This window comes from Gigantopelta aegis, chromosome 8 (assembly GCF_016097555.1).
Source record: "Gigantopelta aegis isolate Gae_Host chromosome 8, Gae_host_genome, whole genome shotgun sequence".
Lineage (NCBI taxonomy): Eukaryota > Metazoa > Mollusca > Gastropoda > Neomphalida > Peltospiridae > Gigantopelta > Gigantopelta aegis.
The window spans coordinates 38,552,253-38,573,833 of NC_054706.1; the positions used below are offsets into that span (position 1 = coordinate 38,552,253).

The 21,581-nt window shown below is 34.5% G+C and overlaps 2 protein-coding genes across 2 annotated transcripts in view; both read left to right on the plus strand.

Moving 5' to 3' along the window:
* LOC121379655 (collagen alpha-1(II) chain-like) overlaps nt 1–9,616 on the plus strand; it is a 63,227-nt gene extending 53,611 nt beyond the window's left edge. The window contains exons 5-6 of the mRNA XM_041508304.1: nt 6,574–6,663; nt 9,584–9,616. Of these exons, the coding sequence (XP_041364238.1) occupies nt 6,574–6,663; nt 9,584–9,616 (123 nt within the window). The remainder of the gene's footprint in view (nt 1–6,573; nt 6,664–9,583) is intronic.
* A 4,077-nt stretch (nt 9,617–13,693) lies between these two features.
* LOC121379656 (extracellular matrix organizing protein FRAS1-like) overlaps nt 13,694–21,581 on the plus strand; it is a 32,171-nt gene continuing 24,283 nt past the window's right edge. Inside the window, exons 1-4 of the mRNA XM_041508305.1 lie at nt 13,694–13,721; nt 14,222–14,226; nt 15,019–15,102; nt 16,109–16,213. Of these exons, the coding sequence (XP_041364239.1) occupies nt 13,694–13,721; nt 14,222–14,226; nt 15,019–15,102; nt 16,109–16,213 (222 nt within the window). The remainder of the gene's footprint in view (nt 13,722–14,221; nt 14,227–15,018; nt 15,103–16,108; nt 16,214–21,581) is intronic.

Sequence of the window (21,581 nt, forward strand, 5' to 3'; positions counted from 1 at the left end):
GATACATTATCCAGATCACACCACTATTGTAGCCAATTAGCAGCATGAGGGTGATTAAGGATACATTATCCAGATCACACCACTATTGTAGCCAATTAGCAGCACGAGGGTGATTAAGGATACATTATCCAGATCACACCACTATTGTAGCCAATTAGCAGCACGAGGGTGATTAAGGATACATTATCCAGATCACACCACTATTGTAGCCAATTAGCAGCACGAGGGTGATTAAGGATACATTATCCAGATCACACCACTATTATTCCAGATAAGGATACATTATCCATCACACCACTATTGTAGCCAATTAGCAGCATGAGGGTGATTAAGGATACATTATCCAGATCACACCACTATTGTAGCCAATTAGCAGCACGAGGGTGATTAAGGATACATTATCCAGATCACACCACTATTGTAGCCAATTAGCAGCATGAGGGTGATTAATGGAATTCCAATGAAAAGAGAGCCCTCTTTTCTTTTTATTATTTTGTTGAAAAAAAGTTTGTTTTGTTTAACGACACCAGAGCACATTGACTTATTAATCATCGGCTGTTAGATGTCAAATTATTTAGCTGAAGTCAGAACTTACTTGATTGTTACATGTAGATTAAATGCAGTGTTGAAAGGGACAGGGGCAACTCCCATAATATAGTGTAAAAACAGTTGATTCCTGCACCTGGAACCAAATGCCACATTGTGTAGTATTTTGCCTGTGTATTTAAGGTTTAATGAGAGTTGGTTTTGTTTTTGGACCCCTCAAAGTAAAGAGTGGTAGTATTTCAAATTCAAGGTGGTCAAAGTGTTCTTCTTTTTATTTCTTTTTCTAGTAGAATGGCATTACTTGGGCTATTCTCTTCATCCAAGGTAGAAAGTTAAACATTGTTTTTCTGGTTTAATTGCGACATAGGCTAATATTTGTATATGCTCAACTATGTAAAATCAGTAATAGTGAGATACCATAGGCCACCATATTTATCTATAAATTGTTGTTTTGCTTTGTTTTGTTTAATGACATCACTAGAGCACATTCATTTGTTAATCATCGGCGATTGGATGTCAAACATTTGGTAATTAAGAAAAAAATGTCTTACAGAGAAAACCCGCTACATTTTTCCATTAATAACAAGGGATCTTTTATATGCACTATCCCATAGACAGGATAGCACATACCATGGCATTTGATATACCAATCACTGGCTGGAGTGAATAATAGCCCAATGGGCCTACCGACGAGGATTGATCTCAGACGGAGCGAGCGCTTTACCACTGGGCTACTTCTTGCCCCTATTTATTTATAAAGTTATCTACTACAGTATAAATTAGCTAATTGTGTTACCAGGCCACATACCACAGTACTCTCAGATTACTTTCCTTTATACTTTTCAAATACATCACTGAAGAAATTAAAAAAAGTAAAAATAAACAATATCTGCCAGTAAAATGCACACACCCATGGTAATTTGATGTTGAAATGTCATGTTTGAAGATTTAATCTGGGTGAGTTCCAAACCATAAGAAGAAACACATTCTTCATCACAACAGCTTTGTCAGATGATTGCAAATCACTGCTTCCTGTTCACTGCTAAATTTACAAAAAAATGTGTAGATAAAACTTGCTATATTATTTATACATCTTTAAATGCACAGCTTTTTTATGTAACAAAGTTTGTTTTATTTAATGACACCACTAGAGCACATTGATTTTCTATCTTATCATCGCCCCTGCGTGTGCTGTATACTCACCGTGGTGCAGGGGTGTAACATTCTCTTTGAGAATGGCCAATACAGCACAAAATTGAAGTTTTGAGTAATATTCAGTATCCGTAAAAGTCTGTGATATTTGTGTTTTTGCACAGTTCTTTACACTGTTTTTGAATTTTTATATTGATGTTGATCATCACTTTATTTATTTGCATTACCATAGTTTGACACCCAATAGCCGATGTATTTTTCATGCTGGGGTGTCGTTAAACATTCATTCATTCATTCTATCTTATCATCGGCTATTGGACGTCAAACATATGGTCATTCTGACACTGTTTTTTAGAGGAAACCTGCTGTCACCACATAGGCTACTCTTTTATGACAGGCAGCAAGGGATCTTTTATTTGCGCTTCCCACAGGCAGGATAGCACAAACCATGGCCTTTGTTGAACCAGTTATGGATCACTGGTCGGTGCAAGTGGTTTACACCTACTCATTGAGCCTTGCGGAGCACTCACTCAGAGTTTGGAGTCGGTATCTGGATTAAAAATCCCATGCCTCGACTGGGATCCGAACCCAGTACCTACCAGCCTGTAGACTGATGGCCTAACCACGACGCCACCAAGGCCAGTTTTTTATGTAACATGTCACATTCATTGATATGTATTTGTTTACCTTTTTCCCTCTAAAACATGATGCTATAGTCTGTTTGTAACAAAATTGGCACGTAAGTCTAATTAATGATGTTAAAACCAGGCCGACCAACTTTCTGTAATTTTTTTTTTTTTTTTTTTTTTTTTAAGCAACTTATTCTTACTACATTCTACATTCTTAGAATTAAATATCTTTATCACTCATTTCAACCTGAGCTCCATTTTGTCTAGTTTTGTGCCATTACCAAGGACGCGGGTGTGAGTCTATTGTCAACAGCTGACCAATGAAAATATTGAGTAAACTGAAGCCATATATGAAAATTTTCTTTCTTATTTTTTTTAGACTCGAATAGTTTATGTATTTAAATATCATAGACTTACATTCCTACGGGACAGGCATCGGTTCTATGGCGATGTATGCAATTTTGCCACCGTGGATTAAGGCATGAATATATAACAATAACGCTACGATCGTACAAAAAAACACACCGAACCAACAATTTTCTTCTTTCCATTGGCTTTCACATGCAACATTTGACTAAATAATATTTGGCCACAACTAATCTATTATATGATGCATCCATGACATTAATATACTTCCCGATATTATTTTATTCAAGTTAAATAATAACGCAATTTGTTTCTGTACACTGGCTCCCCAAAAGTGTTACTGTAATAGTAATGTAAGTGTAATGCAAAACGGCAGCCAGTCTTAATGTGGATAGCAGACGTTTCGTCCCCGGACCACTTCACCACAAATCAGTTCGACCCCACTACATGCATATAATGAAATAGTATATATGTGGCAATGTACCTACATAAAAATAACATTGGTCCCAAGTTTGTTTGTCACTCTATTGCTAATGTGTAGGTGGAAGTCTTAAACTGTAATAAAATATTTGCTAATACAGTGGGGGGTGGGAGGGTGGTGTGTGAATTTGTTGATGATTTTTGGTGTGTGTGTGTGTGTGTAGGTGTATGTGTGTGTGGGGGGGGGGGGGGGAGGGAAGTTTTATGAGGAAGTTCCAACTCACATATAAATAATGATATACTCATTTGTATTGTCATTTTGCAAATATATGTCAAACATGACATTTTTCGCACTGTTAAAAATTACTTTTATGAAAATGATGTTTTCGCGCTGTATAAATTATTGTTTTGAAAAGGGAGTTCACGTGCATAAAAATGAAAATATCCGAAAATTCCGGAATTTTTTTTTTTCATTAGGTTGGTCGCCCTGTAAAACTCACATAAAACATATTGTTATGTTTTAAATCCACACTAATAAAAGACTGAATGAATGTTTAATGATACCAATGGATGAAAAAGAAACCCTCACACCAAATCATGTAACATATTTTGCTAAAAGTTTCAATTGTAAATAAAAGTTCCTTGACAAATTACCATCAAATTGCATGGTTTAATCTCCTCTTTGACACTTTAGTTTGACACCCATTAGCCAATGTATGTTTCATGCTAGGGTGTTTTTAAACATTCATTCATTCATTCATTCCTTTTTGATACAGGGATAAAGAAGGCTGCTAGAACAGCCAAGGTAAAGTAATTGCATGTGCCTTTAATATCTGTGTACTGCATATTACTATAGTAACAATTCAAGTGCAGTTGCCTACCTTGGCTGTCCCAGCAATATTCCTTTATTCTTGAATTAAAATAAGATTTACAATTTGGTTGTAATTTGTTGAGAAATATTTTTTAAACATTTTCATTGAATTTTTTTATAGTTGATATGGGTTTAAAACTATGTTTTATATTAGTTTTGCATTATTTAGAATAGAGTTACAATCCAATTCATGGTTCCCTCTTGATAGAAATGGGCTATGACCAAGTATGATAAAATAAGGACAATAGAAATGGGCTATGACCAAGTATGATAAAATAAGGACAATAGAAATGCTTCAAGACAAATAGATTTGAACATACCATATTGTATCAAACTCAAGCAGTGTTCTGTATTAGTCCAACATGACAGGCTTAAGCCAGGTGGATTAATAACAGAAATGATTATTCTGGTGTGTCAAAAATGAAATAATTTATCTTATGATAAGACTCTTGAGAACACAGACAAGTGTGTCCCCCATCAGTCAGCCAGTCACGTCATGTATGCCGTAACACAGAGCGTAACCAGACAGATGTTGACAGCTCAGCCATAAACATAGATATAGGAACACAACTGGGTACTGGGTTTATATTGCTGTATTATCTGTGTAATAGGTACACATGTGCATATTTATTGTTGTGTATTCTCATAATGGGTAAACATGTGTACTGGATATTATCCGGTTAATATAGATACACAGGTGTATGTTTATTACTGTGTATTGTCCTGGTAAAAGATACACACGTGTATGTTTATTACTGTGTATTATCCTGGTAATACATACACAGGTGTATGTTTATTACTGTGTATTATCCTGGTAATAGATATACATGTATGTTTATTACTGTGTATTATCCTGGTAAATTACCAAATGTTTGACATCCAATAGTCAATGATTAATAAATCATTGTGCTCTTAATGTCTGTCATTAATCAAAACTAATTTTAAACTTTATCCTGGTAATAAGATACCTAGGTGTATGTTTATTACTATGTATTATCCTGGTAATAGGTATACATTGTGTGCTTGTTACAGTGTATTATCCTGGTAATAGATACACATGTGTATTCTTATTACTGTGTATTATCCTTGTAATAGATACGCATGTGTATGTTTATTAGTGTATTTTTCTGGTAATAGATACACATGTGTATGTTTATTTAATATTATTGTGTATTTGTCTTGTAATAGATACACAGGTGTGTGTTTATTACTGTATTATCCTGGTAATAGGTATACATTGCGTAAGCTTTTACTGTGTATTATCCTGGTAGTAGATATACATTTTATATATTTATTACTATATTATCCTAGTAATAGATACACATATGTATGCTTGTTACTGTGTATTCTGGTAATATATACACATGTGTATGTTGATTACTGTGTATTATTCTGGTAATAGATACGCAAGTGAAATTGTGTATTATCCTGGTAATAGGTATACATTGTGTATGTTTATTACTGTGTATTATCCTGGTAAATTGCCAAATTTTATGTTTGACATCCAGTAGTCGATGATTAATAAATCAATGTGCTCTAGTGTTCGCCATTAATCAAAATAAACTTTATCCTGCTAATAAGATGTTTATAACTGTGTATTGTATAGGTAATAGATACACAGGTATATGTTTGTTACTGTGTGTTCTGGTAATAGGTACACACATGTGTATGTATATTGTTGTGTATTATTGTATTAAAAGGTACACATAAGTATGTGTATTGTTGGTTATTATGATAGTGAAAGGTGCATATGTGTATGGTGATAGTATGTGTGTATGTGTTTGTTACTGTGTGTTCTGGTAATAGGTACACAAGTGTATGTATATTGTTATGTATTATTGTATTAAAAGGTACACATAAGTATGTGTATTGTTGGTTATTATGATAGTGAAAGGTGTACATGTGTATGGTGATAGCATGTGTGTGTGTGTGTGTGTGTGTATATATATATATGTATATATATTGCTATGTATTATTGTATTAAAAGGTACACATAAGCATGTGTATTGTTGTTTATTATCATAGTGAAAGGTGTACATGTGTATGGTGATAGTATATATATGTGTGTGTGTGTGTGTGTGTGTGTGTGTGTGTGTGTGTGTGTGTGTGTATATATATTGCTATGTATTATTGTATTAAAAGTTACACATAAGTATGTGTATTGTTGGTTATTATCATAGTGAAACGTGCACATGTGTATGGTGATAGTATGTGTATATATGTGTGTGTGTGTGTGTGTGTGTGTGTGTGTGTGTATATATATATATATGTATATATATTGCTATGTATTATTGTATTAAAAGTTACACATAAGTATGTGTATTGTTGGTTATTATCATAGTGAAATGTGTACATGTGTATGGTGATAGTATGTGTGTATGTGTTTGTTATTGTATTATCTTGATGTTAGTTTATGTTTATATGATTGGTGTATGTTATGTTTTTTAATTTTATTAATTTGGTGTTATGTACATATTTATTTGTTTATTATTGTAACATTTGTTCATAGCTGAATGTGTTTATTACTGTATTATCTTAGCGATGGGTGTATGTGTTTTTATATCTATTGTGTATTGTTGTGTACTGCAGGGAGAACACTTGCAGATTCCTGCTGGTGGGTGTTGCCCTGTATGTGTGGGACAGCTGTCACCATGTCGCTTTGAAGGCCAGTCTGTGTCAGTAAGTAACATTGGTTTATAATTAATACAGCTCACAGTTTTGGTTACTGTCAGTAAAACTTCCATCAACAGTATTACAGTGGCGTAGGAAGGTGCCAAAAAGTTGGAGTGGGTGGACAAGAAAAGTAGGGGGCACATGCCCCCTTGCCTGCCCCCCCCCCCTCCTATGCCAATGTATTATGTTTACACAAATCTACAAATCAACAAAAGGCAAGATTTACTGCAATTATGACACGTTGTAAACAAAATATACATGTAACAATGTAAATTTTCAACTAATTCATATATTAAAAACATTGTTTAAATATAATATTTAACCAGTCACTGGTGTCATGCAACTGAATGTTAGACATTGTAGGTCATGACAAGACATAATTTGGAGTGAGCTGAATCTGTACTTAGAATTCCTCTCTCGGTTTGTGGGGTGTATTTGGAAAACAAGAGTTAGTGCTTGATGAAGTGAGTGGAGCTGTGTGTGTTGTGAATTAGTACGCTTCCTACCTACATGTAGTTTCATTACGAGCCACTTGACTCATTACTACAAGGGAAATTTTTGTGTTGGCAATTTCCTAATTCTACAATAACATAAAATAAACATTTAGTCTATTTTTTGTCTTGACCTTAACCAGTACTCCATGACTGGTATATCAAATGCATGGTATGTGCTGTCATGTCTGTGTGTGTGTGTGGGGGGGGGGGGGGGGTATATAAAAGATCCCTTGCTACTAATGGAACAGTGTTGCAGGTTACCTTTGAAGACTAGGTATCAAATAGATCAAATGTGTGACATCCAATAGCTGATGATTAATTAATTAATGTGTTTTGTTTCATACAGGGTTTTGTTTATAAAATTTGACTTAACACCATGAAAATTTTACTGCAGTTTTACAAAAATATTAGCAATTTTCAGTTCATTTTAAACTTCTTATTAAGCTAGGTTAGAATTTAAAACAGTAATACGTTACATGTACTTGTATCTATTCAAATTAATATATTTATTTTGCCTTGTGAAATGTTATGGGGAAGTGAAGGGGTGTTTGTCAAGTATTATGTAACATTTTCAAAATATGTCTTTATATAATAATACAAAATGGGAATTATTTACATTCAGTTTGGGAATTTTTTACACAAAAATTAAGAATAAATAACGACGTAGCCTTTGGGGAATAGTGCTGATTATCAGAGTCTAGAAACACTGGTGATAAAACTCTGTTAGTACACAGTGTTATTGTTTGACAAAACAAACTAACATTGGATTACCTGTGACATTAGACACTTTTATAAAAAAAATTAAACAATAGACTTAGAATGAAGTTCATTATGACACAGATAATAGTTAGGACCAGTGATTTTGTAAAAACAATTGGAAGTTTGAAGACAATATTACTTTGCATAATGAATAAAGTAAGGTACCTCATTTATATTTTATGTTGAGCTGTCTGGCTTTGTGACCTCTGTTAATAATATTCAGGATCAACATAGGGTTTAACTTGCTCATCTCCAGTTAGGCTTCAAAGATGTCAGTATTTTAATAATTAAACTAATTTAAAGGGAGGGTAGAGTAATATGATTCTAACTTTTTTTAATTAATATAAAACATTGTAATAGTAGAATCCTTCTGTTATCCTGCAAACAGCTGGTAGTTATCACCTCGCTGTTGACACCTCACAATTAACAACATGTTGGTAGCAATCGCTGCATTGTTACTGGCAGCATTACAACTATGTTGCAAAAGCTATATATCAGTGACATTGATACAGCCAGGCAATGATAGTGTTCATCCCTGTAATACATGGGGGAGACAGACTTGGGAACAAAGTGAATCAGCAAAATCACCTGATAAGCAGTTTGTCAGCTACTAGTATTCCAATCTGCAAACCATTTTTTCATGCCCATGTCTAACTGGTAACGGAGGTTCAAGGATTTCCTCTATGAGTTCATGCAGACTCTCACTGTTGACTGAGGGGCGGGATGTAGCTCAGTAGGTTGACTGCTTGTTGGAAGTACTTGTGTCGCAGGATCGAACCTCTTCCGTGGATACATTCAAGGGATTGGGGTTTTTCCCGTTCCAACCAGTGCACCACAACTGGTTAAAGGCCATGATATGTGCTTTTCTGTCTATGGCAAAGTACATATAAAAGATCCCTTGCAGCATTAGGAAAAATGTAGCGGGTTTCATCTGATGACTACGTGTCAGAATTACCCAATGTTTGACATCCAATAGCTGATGTTTCTCGCTCCAGCCAGTGTACCACAACTGGTATGTGTTATCCTGTCTGAGGGATGGTGCATATAAAAGATCCCTTGCTGCTAATCGAAAAGAGTAGCCCATGAAGTGGTGACAGCAGGTTTCCTCTCTCTATATCTGTGTGGTCCTTAACCATATGCCCGACACCATATGACCGTAAATAAAATGTGTTGAGTGCGTTGTTAAATAAACCATTTCCTTCCTTCTTCCAATAGCCGATGATTAATTAATCAATGGGCTCCAGTGGTGTTGTTATACAAAATAAATTTTAACTCTGCATTGACTGAGTCTAAGGACACAATACTGACAACCTGCTTACGATTCGTATCTGTCAAAGATTCAGGTACATCCCTCTTTAGTCCTTCCCAGCAATGCACATTGTTTTCTTACAATGGTATGTACTATAATTTTATGTATTTTTCAACCGATTGGTTTTTTTTAAAATTGCACACAAAAATAGTGGGGGGGGTTGTTGTTATTTTCAAAACACTTTTACTTTTCTTGGTATGTGAAAAGAAACTGAAATTATTAGCAAATTTACGATGTTCATAGAGCTGGGAAGGACTATGGGTACAACCAGCTGTTGTGGGTGTGGCTGTGAGTAATTTTTGGCATGCTACCATAAGAGAACTGTTCAAGCATCTGTAATGAACACAACTTTTGACTTCACCAGAGAGTTCTGTTCCAAAAAGGAAGCAGGTATTAAAAAATGAGTTTGTATTTATAAGAACCTGGCTGAAAAGAAGCAACTGTACACACCCAGCTCCCTCAAATTACCAAAGGTCCACATTTTTTTCTATAACATTTTGATAACATTACATACCGGTATTATTTTGTTTGTAAAAAAAAATTCGCATTGATTCTTATCGAGTCTTAGCCATCAGGAGGAATTCACAGCCCCCCCCCCCCCCCATTAAAAATCCTAAATGTAATTTGATAAGAAGAAAAATCAACCTCTAGGCATATTATTGCCAAAGATTCAACAAATAAAGATTACCAAAGCCTCAGTAGCTGTTTTTTTATATTAAAACACACACCGTATCATGCCTGAACCAACATGTGGCAGCCAGTCTTTTTGTAACAAAGTCTCTTGCACTTGATTTCATTTGGAGTTTTATTTGTTTGCTGAAAACTAGTGAGTTGTTAAACTAAATGATGTCTTATATAAGCTGTGTTTTGTCTATGTTTACAGCACAACACGGAGTGGATGCCCTCACAGTGTGTGGCTTGTTACTGTAATGATGGTGACACAACCTGCTCCAACGTGACCTGTCCACTGTCCAGCTGTAAACCTGGCGAGGTCAGTCAGACGTTGCCCGGACAGTGCTGTCCCAAGTGTATTCCTGTTGGACGTAAGTTCAAAACCCGTCTCTAGATTCACTGACCCGACTTGGATCTCTGGCCATTCCAGAGACTGGATTCAGGGTAGATGTGCCCGAACGTTTTGTGGAATATGCATGTTCTTCATCTCCTAATCTAGATTCACTCTAGTCATCCTAAATTCATTCACAAACAGTTTTCACTCCATTATAGTCCCAAGTGTATTCCTGCTGGATGTAAGTTCAAAACCCGTCTCTTAGATTCACTCTAGTCAACATAACTTAATTCACAAACAATTTTCACCCCAGTATATCTTTTTGATGATTTGAGCTCCCTTTTTTTAATAATTCAATAACATCACTGATGCATTAAAGACATCATATGCTTTGTGTGTGCTTTAGGTGTTAAATGGAATGTCTCAGTATTTTGAAACACTTCAGTCTAATTTAATTTAACACTTATATGAGTCTGGTGTAATCCACTGCTGGAATTAATATGTTCACTCAAACATTTGTCAATAGCTCTTAAGAACATGCTGGATTTTTATATGAATTCACTTTTTTTTAAAAACATTTACATACTTTGTTAAATAAATATTGCCTCTATGATAAAAATGTGGATTCTTTTAAGTTAAAATATCTTGAAGGAATTTGCCATAATATTTAAAAAAAAAACAAAAAAACCCACACATCTTTTTGTCCTGAAAAATGCTGATTTTCCAATGGGGGGATCCACTCCCCTCCGATCCCCCATTTTATACTCCTATTGGTGTGTTAAGTTTTGTGATTGATCACATTCCAGTCAGTGCTCCACAATTAGTATATTAAAAATTGTGTTATGTGCTGCTGTCGGGTGTGTGTGTGTGTGTGTGTGTGTGTGTGTGTGTGTGTGTGTGTGTGTGTGTGTGTGTGTGTGTGTGTGTGTGTGTGTGTGTGTGTGTGTGTGTGTGTGTGTATATACTAAGCTGACATGGTATATGTTATGGCAGTAAGTTTTATCTTTAATGCTCTGGACTAAATATTTCAATTTCTCCGTTTTAACCACTGAATGAACACTTTACTGGTGAATCATAAAAAACTTTCCAAAGTAGATGCATTAAATTTAGTACTTGTGGAATTTTTGTTTTTTAAATTTGAAATATTTTACTTTAAATTCTTTTGTTAATTAATGAAATACAGATATGAATGGTTCGGAATTGAACTGTTTTATTGCCACTTTCCTTTCTGAGTGGGAAGTTGGTAAACATGTGTATTTATAGTTTCCACTTACTACTTGACTCTGACTTGAAGATAAAGCATTGATGTCATTGAAACTGACAATACACATGTATTGTGGCAGCCTAATAAATGAAGTGTTCCACACAAAACAATAGAACCGATTTACTGCCGTGGAAGAATGCTGATTGCTTTGATAAACAGGTCTTGTGCAATCCACACCAAACGTCAATTGCTGCCATGAAGACACTATCAAGAAGAAAGCCTTCTGATAAGTTCTTTCATGTTGGTTTAGGGCTACTAGAGAGGTAATACATCATGAAAGACAGCAGTTCAAACAAGAAACTGTGTTACCAATATATGAGAAATATTGTTTAATCATTGACTGTTATGTATTTCAGACTCTCAGTTTAAAGGATGAGAAAACAAAACTCAGACCTTTCCCCAGGATATTTAAGGCGCTTACATTTTCAGTGCCAGCTTGGTTTTCTATGACAATTAGCAATCAACTGTTGTTACCCGAAAGGGTGCCGAAGGCCCTACACCTAATTAGGTATGAAAGATATGTTTCACCTATTACAAGTATGAATACCTGTGTACTGTAAAATGTTAAAAGTTGTTACAACCAACAGTTGATTGTCACATCTAACCAATTAAAGCATAGAGGCAATTGATTTGAGCCCTTACATGATGCCAAAGTGCTTACTAACACACCTAAGGCGTAGTGGCCCCCTACGCCATATGCCTTTGGGCAAACCCCTGATGCTACTTCAAGGAATTTTTTTTTCTTTCCATGTGCATTCCCACATACAGATAGGATAACAAATTACAAGTACCCAATGGGTTCACTGATTAAAATCAATCCAGTAATTCATCCTGCGATATATCAACGAGCTCAATATCCCAAATATATTATATATAAAAATAAATATTCACTGTTAAACTAATTTTCTACAGCAAGTAAAGTCTAATCAAGAAAGTGGGATTAACCCTCATTATTGTTATATAAGTGCCTGTTGGCATTTATGTTTTTCCATCAGCCTCGGTTGTGTTATTGTTAAGCCATTGGACATAAGGCTGGTAGGTACTGGGTTCGCAGCCCGGTACCGGCTGCCACCTAGAGCGAATTTTAATGACTCAATGGGTAGGTGTAAGACCACTACACCAACTTCTCTCTCACTCACAACTAATCCACTGTCCTGAACAGACAGCCCGGATAGATAAGGTATGCCCAGGACGGTGTGCTTGAACCTTAATTGGATATAAGCACGAAAATAAGTTGAAATGAATGAACATGTTTTTCCTGCTATGACAAAGTCAGAGGATATGCCCATGATAGGCATGCTTGAACAGGTTTTTGATGGAAGCATGCCAAAAATTACTTGTGTAAACCTGAAAACACTTATGTTTTCTTCTTTTAAAAAAATTCTAGGCTCTTGCATTGGTTCTGATGGTAAAAGATTTCCTGATGGTTCAGAATGGTCTCCCTTACCTTGTTCAAAATGTGTGTGTCGAGATGGACTGGTCACCTGCTATCCAAGACTGTGTGACTTGACAGTGTGTCCTGCGGTAAGTTTTGTTGTAAAAGTGCCATTATATTACTATATGGGTGTCTGTAAGTAATCATACATTTTGGGCATAAAATGTTCTGGCTGCATCTGCAATGTAATTTCATTGTCACCAAAGTACTGCATCCCGATGGATTGTTAAATTCAAACATTAGGGTTAGGATTAGTTTTAGATGTAGAATTAATATTTTGGACTAATATACTATGACTTGTCCACCCTAGTGCAAAATTCTGTTTTTGTCAGTGTCTTCTCCATAACATAATGGCTGTTTTTACTTATGCTGTAAATTATTATTTCATGAAAACTATTTATAAATTAGGTATGCATATTTGTTTTTTCTTAGTGATTTTTAGTGCCTAATGATGTTGCCAATCTTATAACATCATTTCCTAATTCAAAATACAAACATTATAAAAAAATATATTTAAAATTAAATATGATCATGCCTTCTCTCAGACTTCTTAACAAAAGTTTTATTGCTGAAAATTTAGTTATTTAATGTTTTGAAACAATGAAGACATGATCTACATTTTATTTGATTAACAATTGCATTTAAACGATATTAATAATAATGTGGATGATTTATTTTATATTGTTTAATAATGAAAAAATACTCATGATAACAGCTTTCAATTTTTTACTTTTAAATCAGTGTCCATTCTTGTCTCCCTATTTCTCATATGTCACTGCTTGAGAAAGCGATGAAAGGTTCTTTAAATTGTGAGAAACTACATGTACTTTATACAGTATAGCTTACATTCCAGATAAATAGTTCACATTTGTACCGCTTTATTTGTTTTATGAGCAGGATAAGATAGTTCTTACTTCCACCCAAGTGAAAAATGTACACTTGTAGCTTCCATTAAAAAGTATGACTGAACTTTGGAAGTGGACACTTGTGGCTTATTGATATGATAGACTGAATATATTATTGCCATGTTATGAAAAAAAGAAGAAAGTCTTTACTTTGGAGGAACTCCAAGTCTGCGAGTCTAGGGACTCTCTGCTGCAGGCTGACTACACCTGTATTACATCAGACGTCTTTCTCTGATGTTTATTGATCTCGACGGCTGATATGTTGAAAGCCGCTGCTCATTGCACACGGCTAGGCAATATTAAATTACTGCTATTAAGCCAATAGGGTTTTGCACTGATGAGCTTTTCATGAAATAAATCTGTTTTGCAATTCCAGAATTATTGTTTTTCAGAGAAGGTAATTTAGTAATTTAGTTCTATATAGCCTGTATTATTTGTCTTAACATGATCATCCAGTAAAATGATTTTAGATTTCGGTTAGGAAGTGCAAAGATTCATTATGTTAGAATTGTAAATCCATTAAATATTAGATGGTATTTTAGAAAATGGTATAGTCTATCTGGAAAGACTCATAAAAATCAGACTCATTAACAAACTGTTTTTATTTATTCTTCTTATATGTGAATATAACATTACACTGGCAAAGAAAGTGAGGGGTGGGGGGCACATGCCTCCTCTTTTCAGATCTTTTGCTTTATATTTGCTTTATAATAGTGTAAAAGTGTGTAAATATAAAAGTGTTCCCCCCCCCCCCCCCCCCCCCCCACCTTTTGGCACCTTCCTACGCTACTGCATTAAACACATAAAATAAAATGGAGATTAAATTGCAGCAAAATTAAGCCACCATTTTGTTCTGTATAATAATTTTATCATTAGTGTTATTCTTCATTGGTGGTCCTGTCTTGGGCAGACCTCTTTGGTGAAGTCGGAGTCTGTGTTCATGACAGGTGTGCTTGAACAGTTTTCTGATGGAATCATGCCCAAAAACCTTCCCATACCGGTTTTAATTGCTGGTTATCACAGCCATATTGCTATTATCTCTAGAAGCTAGGTTGGTGTGACCTCCATATATCATGTCCAAACTACTATTATCAAGTTGTTTCATTACTTATGACATTATAGTACTTAATCTGTGAATTATGGTCTGTAATAGTTAATACAACATGTGATTTTGTCATATATTTGCTAGGGAACGACTTTAGAAAGAAGTGAAAATGCTTGCTGTCCGAAGTGTCTTCATAACAAATGTGTGGATGCTGACCGCGAATATGAGGTATATAGAGAACAGTGATGATTAATATCTTTTATTTTAAAACAAGCACTATATGTAATGTGCAGATCGATGCAAGTGTTATATTATATATGTTACATCGTCTCAAAAACCAGGTTTTAAAATTGAATATATCTTCTCCTACTAAATGTTTACAAGCCATGTGCACTGGTATTTATATTATAAATGCACAGTTTACTTGGTGACATAAAAAAGATCAGCATTAAACCAGTTAATTCAACCAGTTTGAACTGAACATCAACAAAACACATTTCTTCACTGCATGGATGAGGTTTTCTTGTCAGCAGTTGGTCAGGGCTCCTGATCCACGAAGCTATCTTATGATAGTTAGTTATACACTTAAGGTGGAACGAGGCCCAAGTCATCAAAATGTCTTTGCTGTTCATCATTTATTACCAGTTGTGGATCCCCATTTGTGGATAACATCATGTGATGCCATAAATATCACATGGTCTTCTCTCAAATGGGTGTTTAAAGTTGTTTGTTTTTTGTTTTTGTTTTAATTTATGTAACATTCAGTTTGCAGTCTTGTAAAGCTAATAATGTAGATATGTACCTAAAGTTTGTAGTTCAGTGAGTGTTTTTCCCTTATGATCCTTAGGCCATGTCAGTCTGTTATTTAAATTATATATTAAGAAACGATTAAAACCATTCCTAGGAATCAGTATGATTTGACTAAAGTGAGTAAAACCATTTGTAGGGATCAGTATAATTGAACTGAAGTAAGTAAAACCATTCATGGGAATCAGTATGATTTTACTATTTAAAGTGAGTAAAACAATTCCTGGAGATCAATATAATTTGACTGAAGTGAGTAAAATGATTCCTCGAGATTAGTATGATTTGACTAAAGTGAATAAAACCATTTGTGGGGATCAGTATAATTTGACTGAAGTAATCCACAGTACTTAGTTATATCTCTGTTGGTACTAGCTGCATGTCTAGTAGACTGTTAACAAGTAACTGCTATGAAATGTGTGTGTTTCAGCATGGAGATCAATGGCAGAGGGACCCGTGTACATTCTGTACCTGTGTTAGAGGAGCTGCTGAGTGTCGCACGAGGAGCTGTGTTGATGCGCCAAGGTGTAGACGGGTGGGTAGATCATCTTACTCTGACATTCATTACAACATGGTAGTTACCCAGATTAACACTGGGTTTGTGGCATAGTGCTTAAGGCTCATAGTTAGTGGGATCACTTGCAGGTACCGGCTCCATGCAGTCTGTTTTAACGGCTCAGTCGGAAGGTGTAAGACAACAGTACACAGTCGTCTCTCTCACTAATCATTTACACAATAACCATTTAACCCACTGTTATAACTAACGACTGGGAGATGCCTCACAGTCAGTTAATGATAATCCTTGTGGGAAAACATCAACTTTAGGTACAGCAAAACTTAGATCTGATACAAATATCACTTCATTGAAAACAAAGAGCCCAAAATTTAGATCTGATACAAATATCACTTCATTGAAAACAGAGCCCAACATTTAGATCTGATACAAATATCACTTCATTGAAAACAAAGAGCCCAAAATTTAGATCTGATACAAATATCACTTCATTGAAAACAAAGAGCCCAACATTTAGATCTGATACAAATATCACTTCATTGAAAACAAAGAGCCCAACATTTAGATCTGATACAAATATCACTTCATTGAAAACAAAGAGCCCAACATTTAGATCTGATACAAATATCACTTCATTGAAAACAAAGAGCCCAAAATGTAGATCTGATACAAATATCACTTCATTGAAAACAAAGAGCCCAACATTTAGATCTGATACAAATATCACTTCATTGAAAACAAAGAGCCCAAAATGTAGATCTGATACAAATATCACTTCATTGAAAACAAAGAGCCCAACATTTAGATCTGATACAAATATCACTTCATTGAAAACAAAGAGCCCAACATTTAGATCTGATACAAATATCACTTCATTGAAAACAAAGAGCCCAACATTTAGATCTGATACAAATATCACTTCATTGAAAACAGAGCCCAACATTTAGATCTGATACAAATATCACTTCATTGAAAACAGAGCCCAACATTTAGATCTGATACAAATATCACTTCATTGAAAACAAAGAGCCCAACATTTAGATCTGATACAAATATCACTTCATTGAAAACAAAGAGCCCAACATTTAGATCTGATACAAATATCACTTCATTGAAAACAAAGAGCCCAACATTTAGATCTGATACAAATATCACTTCATTGAAAACAGAGCCCAACATTTAGATCTGATACAAATATCACTTCATTGAAAACAGAGCCCAACATTTAGATCTGATACAAATATCACTTCATTGAAAACAAAGCCCAAAATTTAGATCTGATACAAATATCACTTCATTGAAAACAAAGAGCCCAACATTTTCAGTAAGTAAAAGCAAGTTTAATTTCCCCACAAAAAGTTTCAATATTGCCAGTTGGAACATTCAACATATACTGCCAAAACTAGATGAAATCTCATTGATAATGGGTGAAAACCTTTCTTTACATATATTAGGATTATGTGAAACCTTTCTAAGCCAGGAAATCCTGGATACTATAATTAATATTGATCAATGCAACTTGGAACGAAAAGACAGAAGGGATAAACAGGGTGGAGGACTGGCTGTATATATTAGAAACTCCTTATCCTATAAAAGACGAAATAATATCGAAGACTTGACTACAGAAACTATATGGCTACAAATTAATTTACAACATGCTAAAAACATCTTGTTATGTTTTGTCTACAGACCACCTAACTCACATGTGTCCTGGATAGATATGGTTGACACTCAGCTGGAAAAGGCTTTAAATGAAAACCTTGATATAATTGTTATGGGAGACTTTAATATCGATTTCATAAATGGTTGCTCTAATACCAAGTGGAGCAATTTAGTGAAGTCACATGAATTGACTCAAATAGTAGATAAGCCTACCAGAATAACCGAAAATTCTTCGACTATCATAGATCACATTTATTGTACAAACACTAGTATGATTACTCAAGTACGTATACCATGTTTTGCTATTAGCGATCATTATCCTGTCACAGTTAGTCTTAATCAATATACAAACAATTCTGATAAAAATATAATAAATAACACTCATAAAACTATATCATATAGGTGTTTTAAAACATTTTGCACTGAAGACTTTCTTTTAGACATTAACAATTCCAATATAAACAATATTTTTTCATGTAATGATGTTAATATGGCCTTATTACTTTGGCACAACACACTACTTAATATTCTGAATAAACATGCACCTTTGAAAATAAAATGAGTTAGACGATTTGGACAACCAAAATGGTACAGTGATAAGATAAAATACTCAAGAAAGCAACGTGATCATTTTCATAAAATAAAAGACCCCTGCGTGTGCTGTAACTCCACGGGGTGCAGGGGTGTAACATTCTCTTTGAGAATGGCCAATACAGCACAAAATTGAAGTTTTGAGTGAAATTCAGTATCCGTAAAATTCTGTGATATTTGTGTTTTTGCACAGTTCTTTACACTGTTTTTGTTTGTCTTGAATTTTTATATTGATGTTGATCATCACTTTATTTATTTGCATTACCATAGTTTGACACCCAATAGCCGATGTATTTTTCATGCTGGGGTGTCGTTAAACATTCATTCATTCATTCATTCATTAAAATAAAAGACTGGACCAGCTACAAGCTGTGGCGCAATAAAACATTAAACTTCATAGCTGAGGCTAAGAAAGATTTATTTCAAGATGCTGTTCAGAATAACAAACCTTCAAGTTTCTTATGGAATCATTTCAAAATGATCAGGGTTACCTGTGCCTTCAGAGTTAAAAATAAATGACAGTTTGGTTACTAATGCAAGTGACATTCTACAAACTTTAAATGAGCATTTCATTAACATCTCACAGACTATTGACACAAAACCTTTTACTCCCAAAAATCACACTATACTTCAGGATTATCTTAGAAACAAAATAGTAAATAACATGCCATTTAGAATACCACATATCTGTCTACACGATGTGGTAAATTATATAACAAAATTAGACATCAAAGGCAACCGGTTTAGACAGCATTGGGCCTGGAATATTAAAGCTTAGTAATCACACACTAGCTCCACTCATCGTACACATAATCAACTTAAGTATTGCTGATGGAACCTTCCCATGTGCATTAAAAATTGCTAGAGTCACTCCAATATATAAAGGGGGTGATAACGACAAAGCAGAGAATTACAGACCTATCTCGATTTTACCAACTATAACAAAAATATTTGAGAGGCATATCTCAAATCATCTATATAAATACTTGACTAAATATAACCACCTACATGATGCTCAGTCTGGTTTCCGTGAGAAACACTCATGCCAGACTGCATTGGTACACCTAATTGATCAGTGGATCTTGTCTATCGATAATGATAACATGGTAGGAACCATTTTCCTAGATTTAAAGAAAGCCTTCGATCTTGTAGATCATTCTATACTTCTTTATAAACTGAAGCTTCTAAATTTTTCTGATCAATGTCTCAAAAGGTTTACTTCCTATCTACAAAATCGTCAGCAGATTGTCAAAGTTGGGAACTTGCAATCCTCATCACAGCAAGTACTGACCAGTGACCCCGAAGGCTCAATTCTCGGTCCACTACTATTTATTATCTACATAAACGATATGCCCTTATATGCCAAACACTGCTCTATTGACATGTATGCCGATGATGCAACCATGCACACATATGGTAGTAACCTAACAGAACTAGAGTTAAATTTGCAGGTGGATTTATTGGGCATTCAAAAGTGGTGCACAAATAACAATATAGCTCTTAATCTTCAAAAAACAACTTGTATGTTAGTAAGTACAACATACAAAATAGCCAGGCAGCACTCGATACAAATTACACTAAACAATGAAAAACTTAATGCAGTAAAATCGCAAAAGGTACTTGATGTTTATATAGATGAGTCACTGACCTGGACAGTACACATTAGAAAAGTGATTTCAAAATTGGCCTCGACTATCTCACTTCTCAGGAGACTTAATATATACTTAAATCAAGCTGCCAAAACAGTTTTCTATAATGCATACGTTGTTCCAATTCTCGACTTTGCTGCTACTGTTTGGGGACACTGTGCTAAGGAACAAGTGGTTCAAATTCTAAAAATGCAAAAACATGCAATGAGAATAATTTTAAACAAACCATTAATAACTCCATCTAAAGACATGTTCAGGGAACTAAATATTTTACCTTTCCCTGACAGAATAAAGTACCACATCGGCATAATGGTATATAAAGCACTAAATGGCTTCTCCCCAGAATACATTACATCTCTCCTTACCCCAATATCTGAAACCTGTAATTATAACCTAAGATCCTCTAACAAAAACAAACTTCAGTTACCAAGGCCTCATACTGAACTATATAAAAAATCCTTCAGTTACTCAGGTGTTCAGATATGGAATACAATACTCCTTGATATTAGACACCAGAAGTCAGTTGCGAACTTTAATTCCAGCCTGAAACAATATCTCATGGATGTTTATTTGGCCGATTAATTTTTATTCTATATAATAATTATGTTTTGAGACTTTAGTGTCAATATTACACAACTAACAGATGTCTGTTAAATGTAAGATTTCTCTAGTCAATATGTATGTATGCATTATTATAATAGTATAGTACTTAGTATATATGTATTTTATTTTCCAGTATTTCAATGCATTGTTGAGGGCCAAGTGGAAGATTAGCTTGTGCTAAACCTGTCACCCTCATTAAATAAAGTTATTATTATTATTATTATAAACAGATAGACCAGATGTCTGATACAATTATGTGTCCAGGACATTGTACTTGAATCTTAATTAGACATAAATATGAAAATGAAATTAAAATGAAGGTCTCATTCTAAAGTCATATTGCTAAATGCCTTTTTTAGTGCTATTTATAGTAACTTTTTGTCCAAAGTCTATGACCATATAAATACATCACTAATACAAAGTATTCATGCAATCAACTATTTCCAGTCCAAATCATTAGTGTTCCTTTTTATTTTCATGGATAAATTGCCTCTTTATACACTGGACACGTTTCTGGTTGTGAGTCTGTCTTTACTGTTATTGAAAAGGAACATCAAAATAAAGTTAACACATTGGACTAATTAATAAAAGAAAGCATGATTTTTCTCAGTTTTTCCAAACAATTTTTTTGCCAATACAATAACAATGTTATAGCTCATATGGTTAAGACACTTAATCAAAATAAGACACTTAATCATTCCAGCCAGTGCACCATGACTGGTATATTAAAGGCCGTGGTAAAAATAAGACCCCTTGCTGCTAATTTTCCAGGTTTCCTCTCATTCTGTGTGGTCCTTAAAATTGCCATATACATTTTTGTATATGTACATTCCTTGTAATAAAAAATATTTTTCCAACATTCAGAAATTGCCATTTCTTTAAGT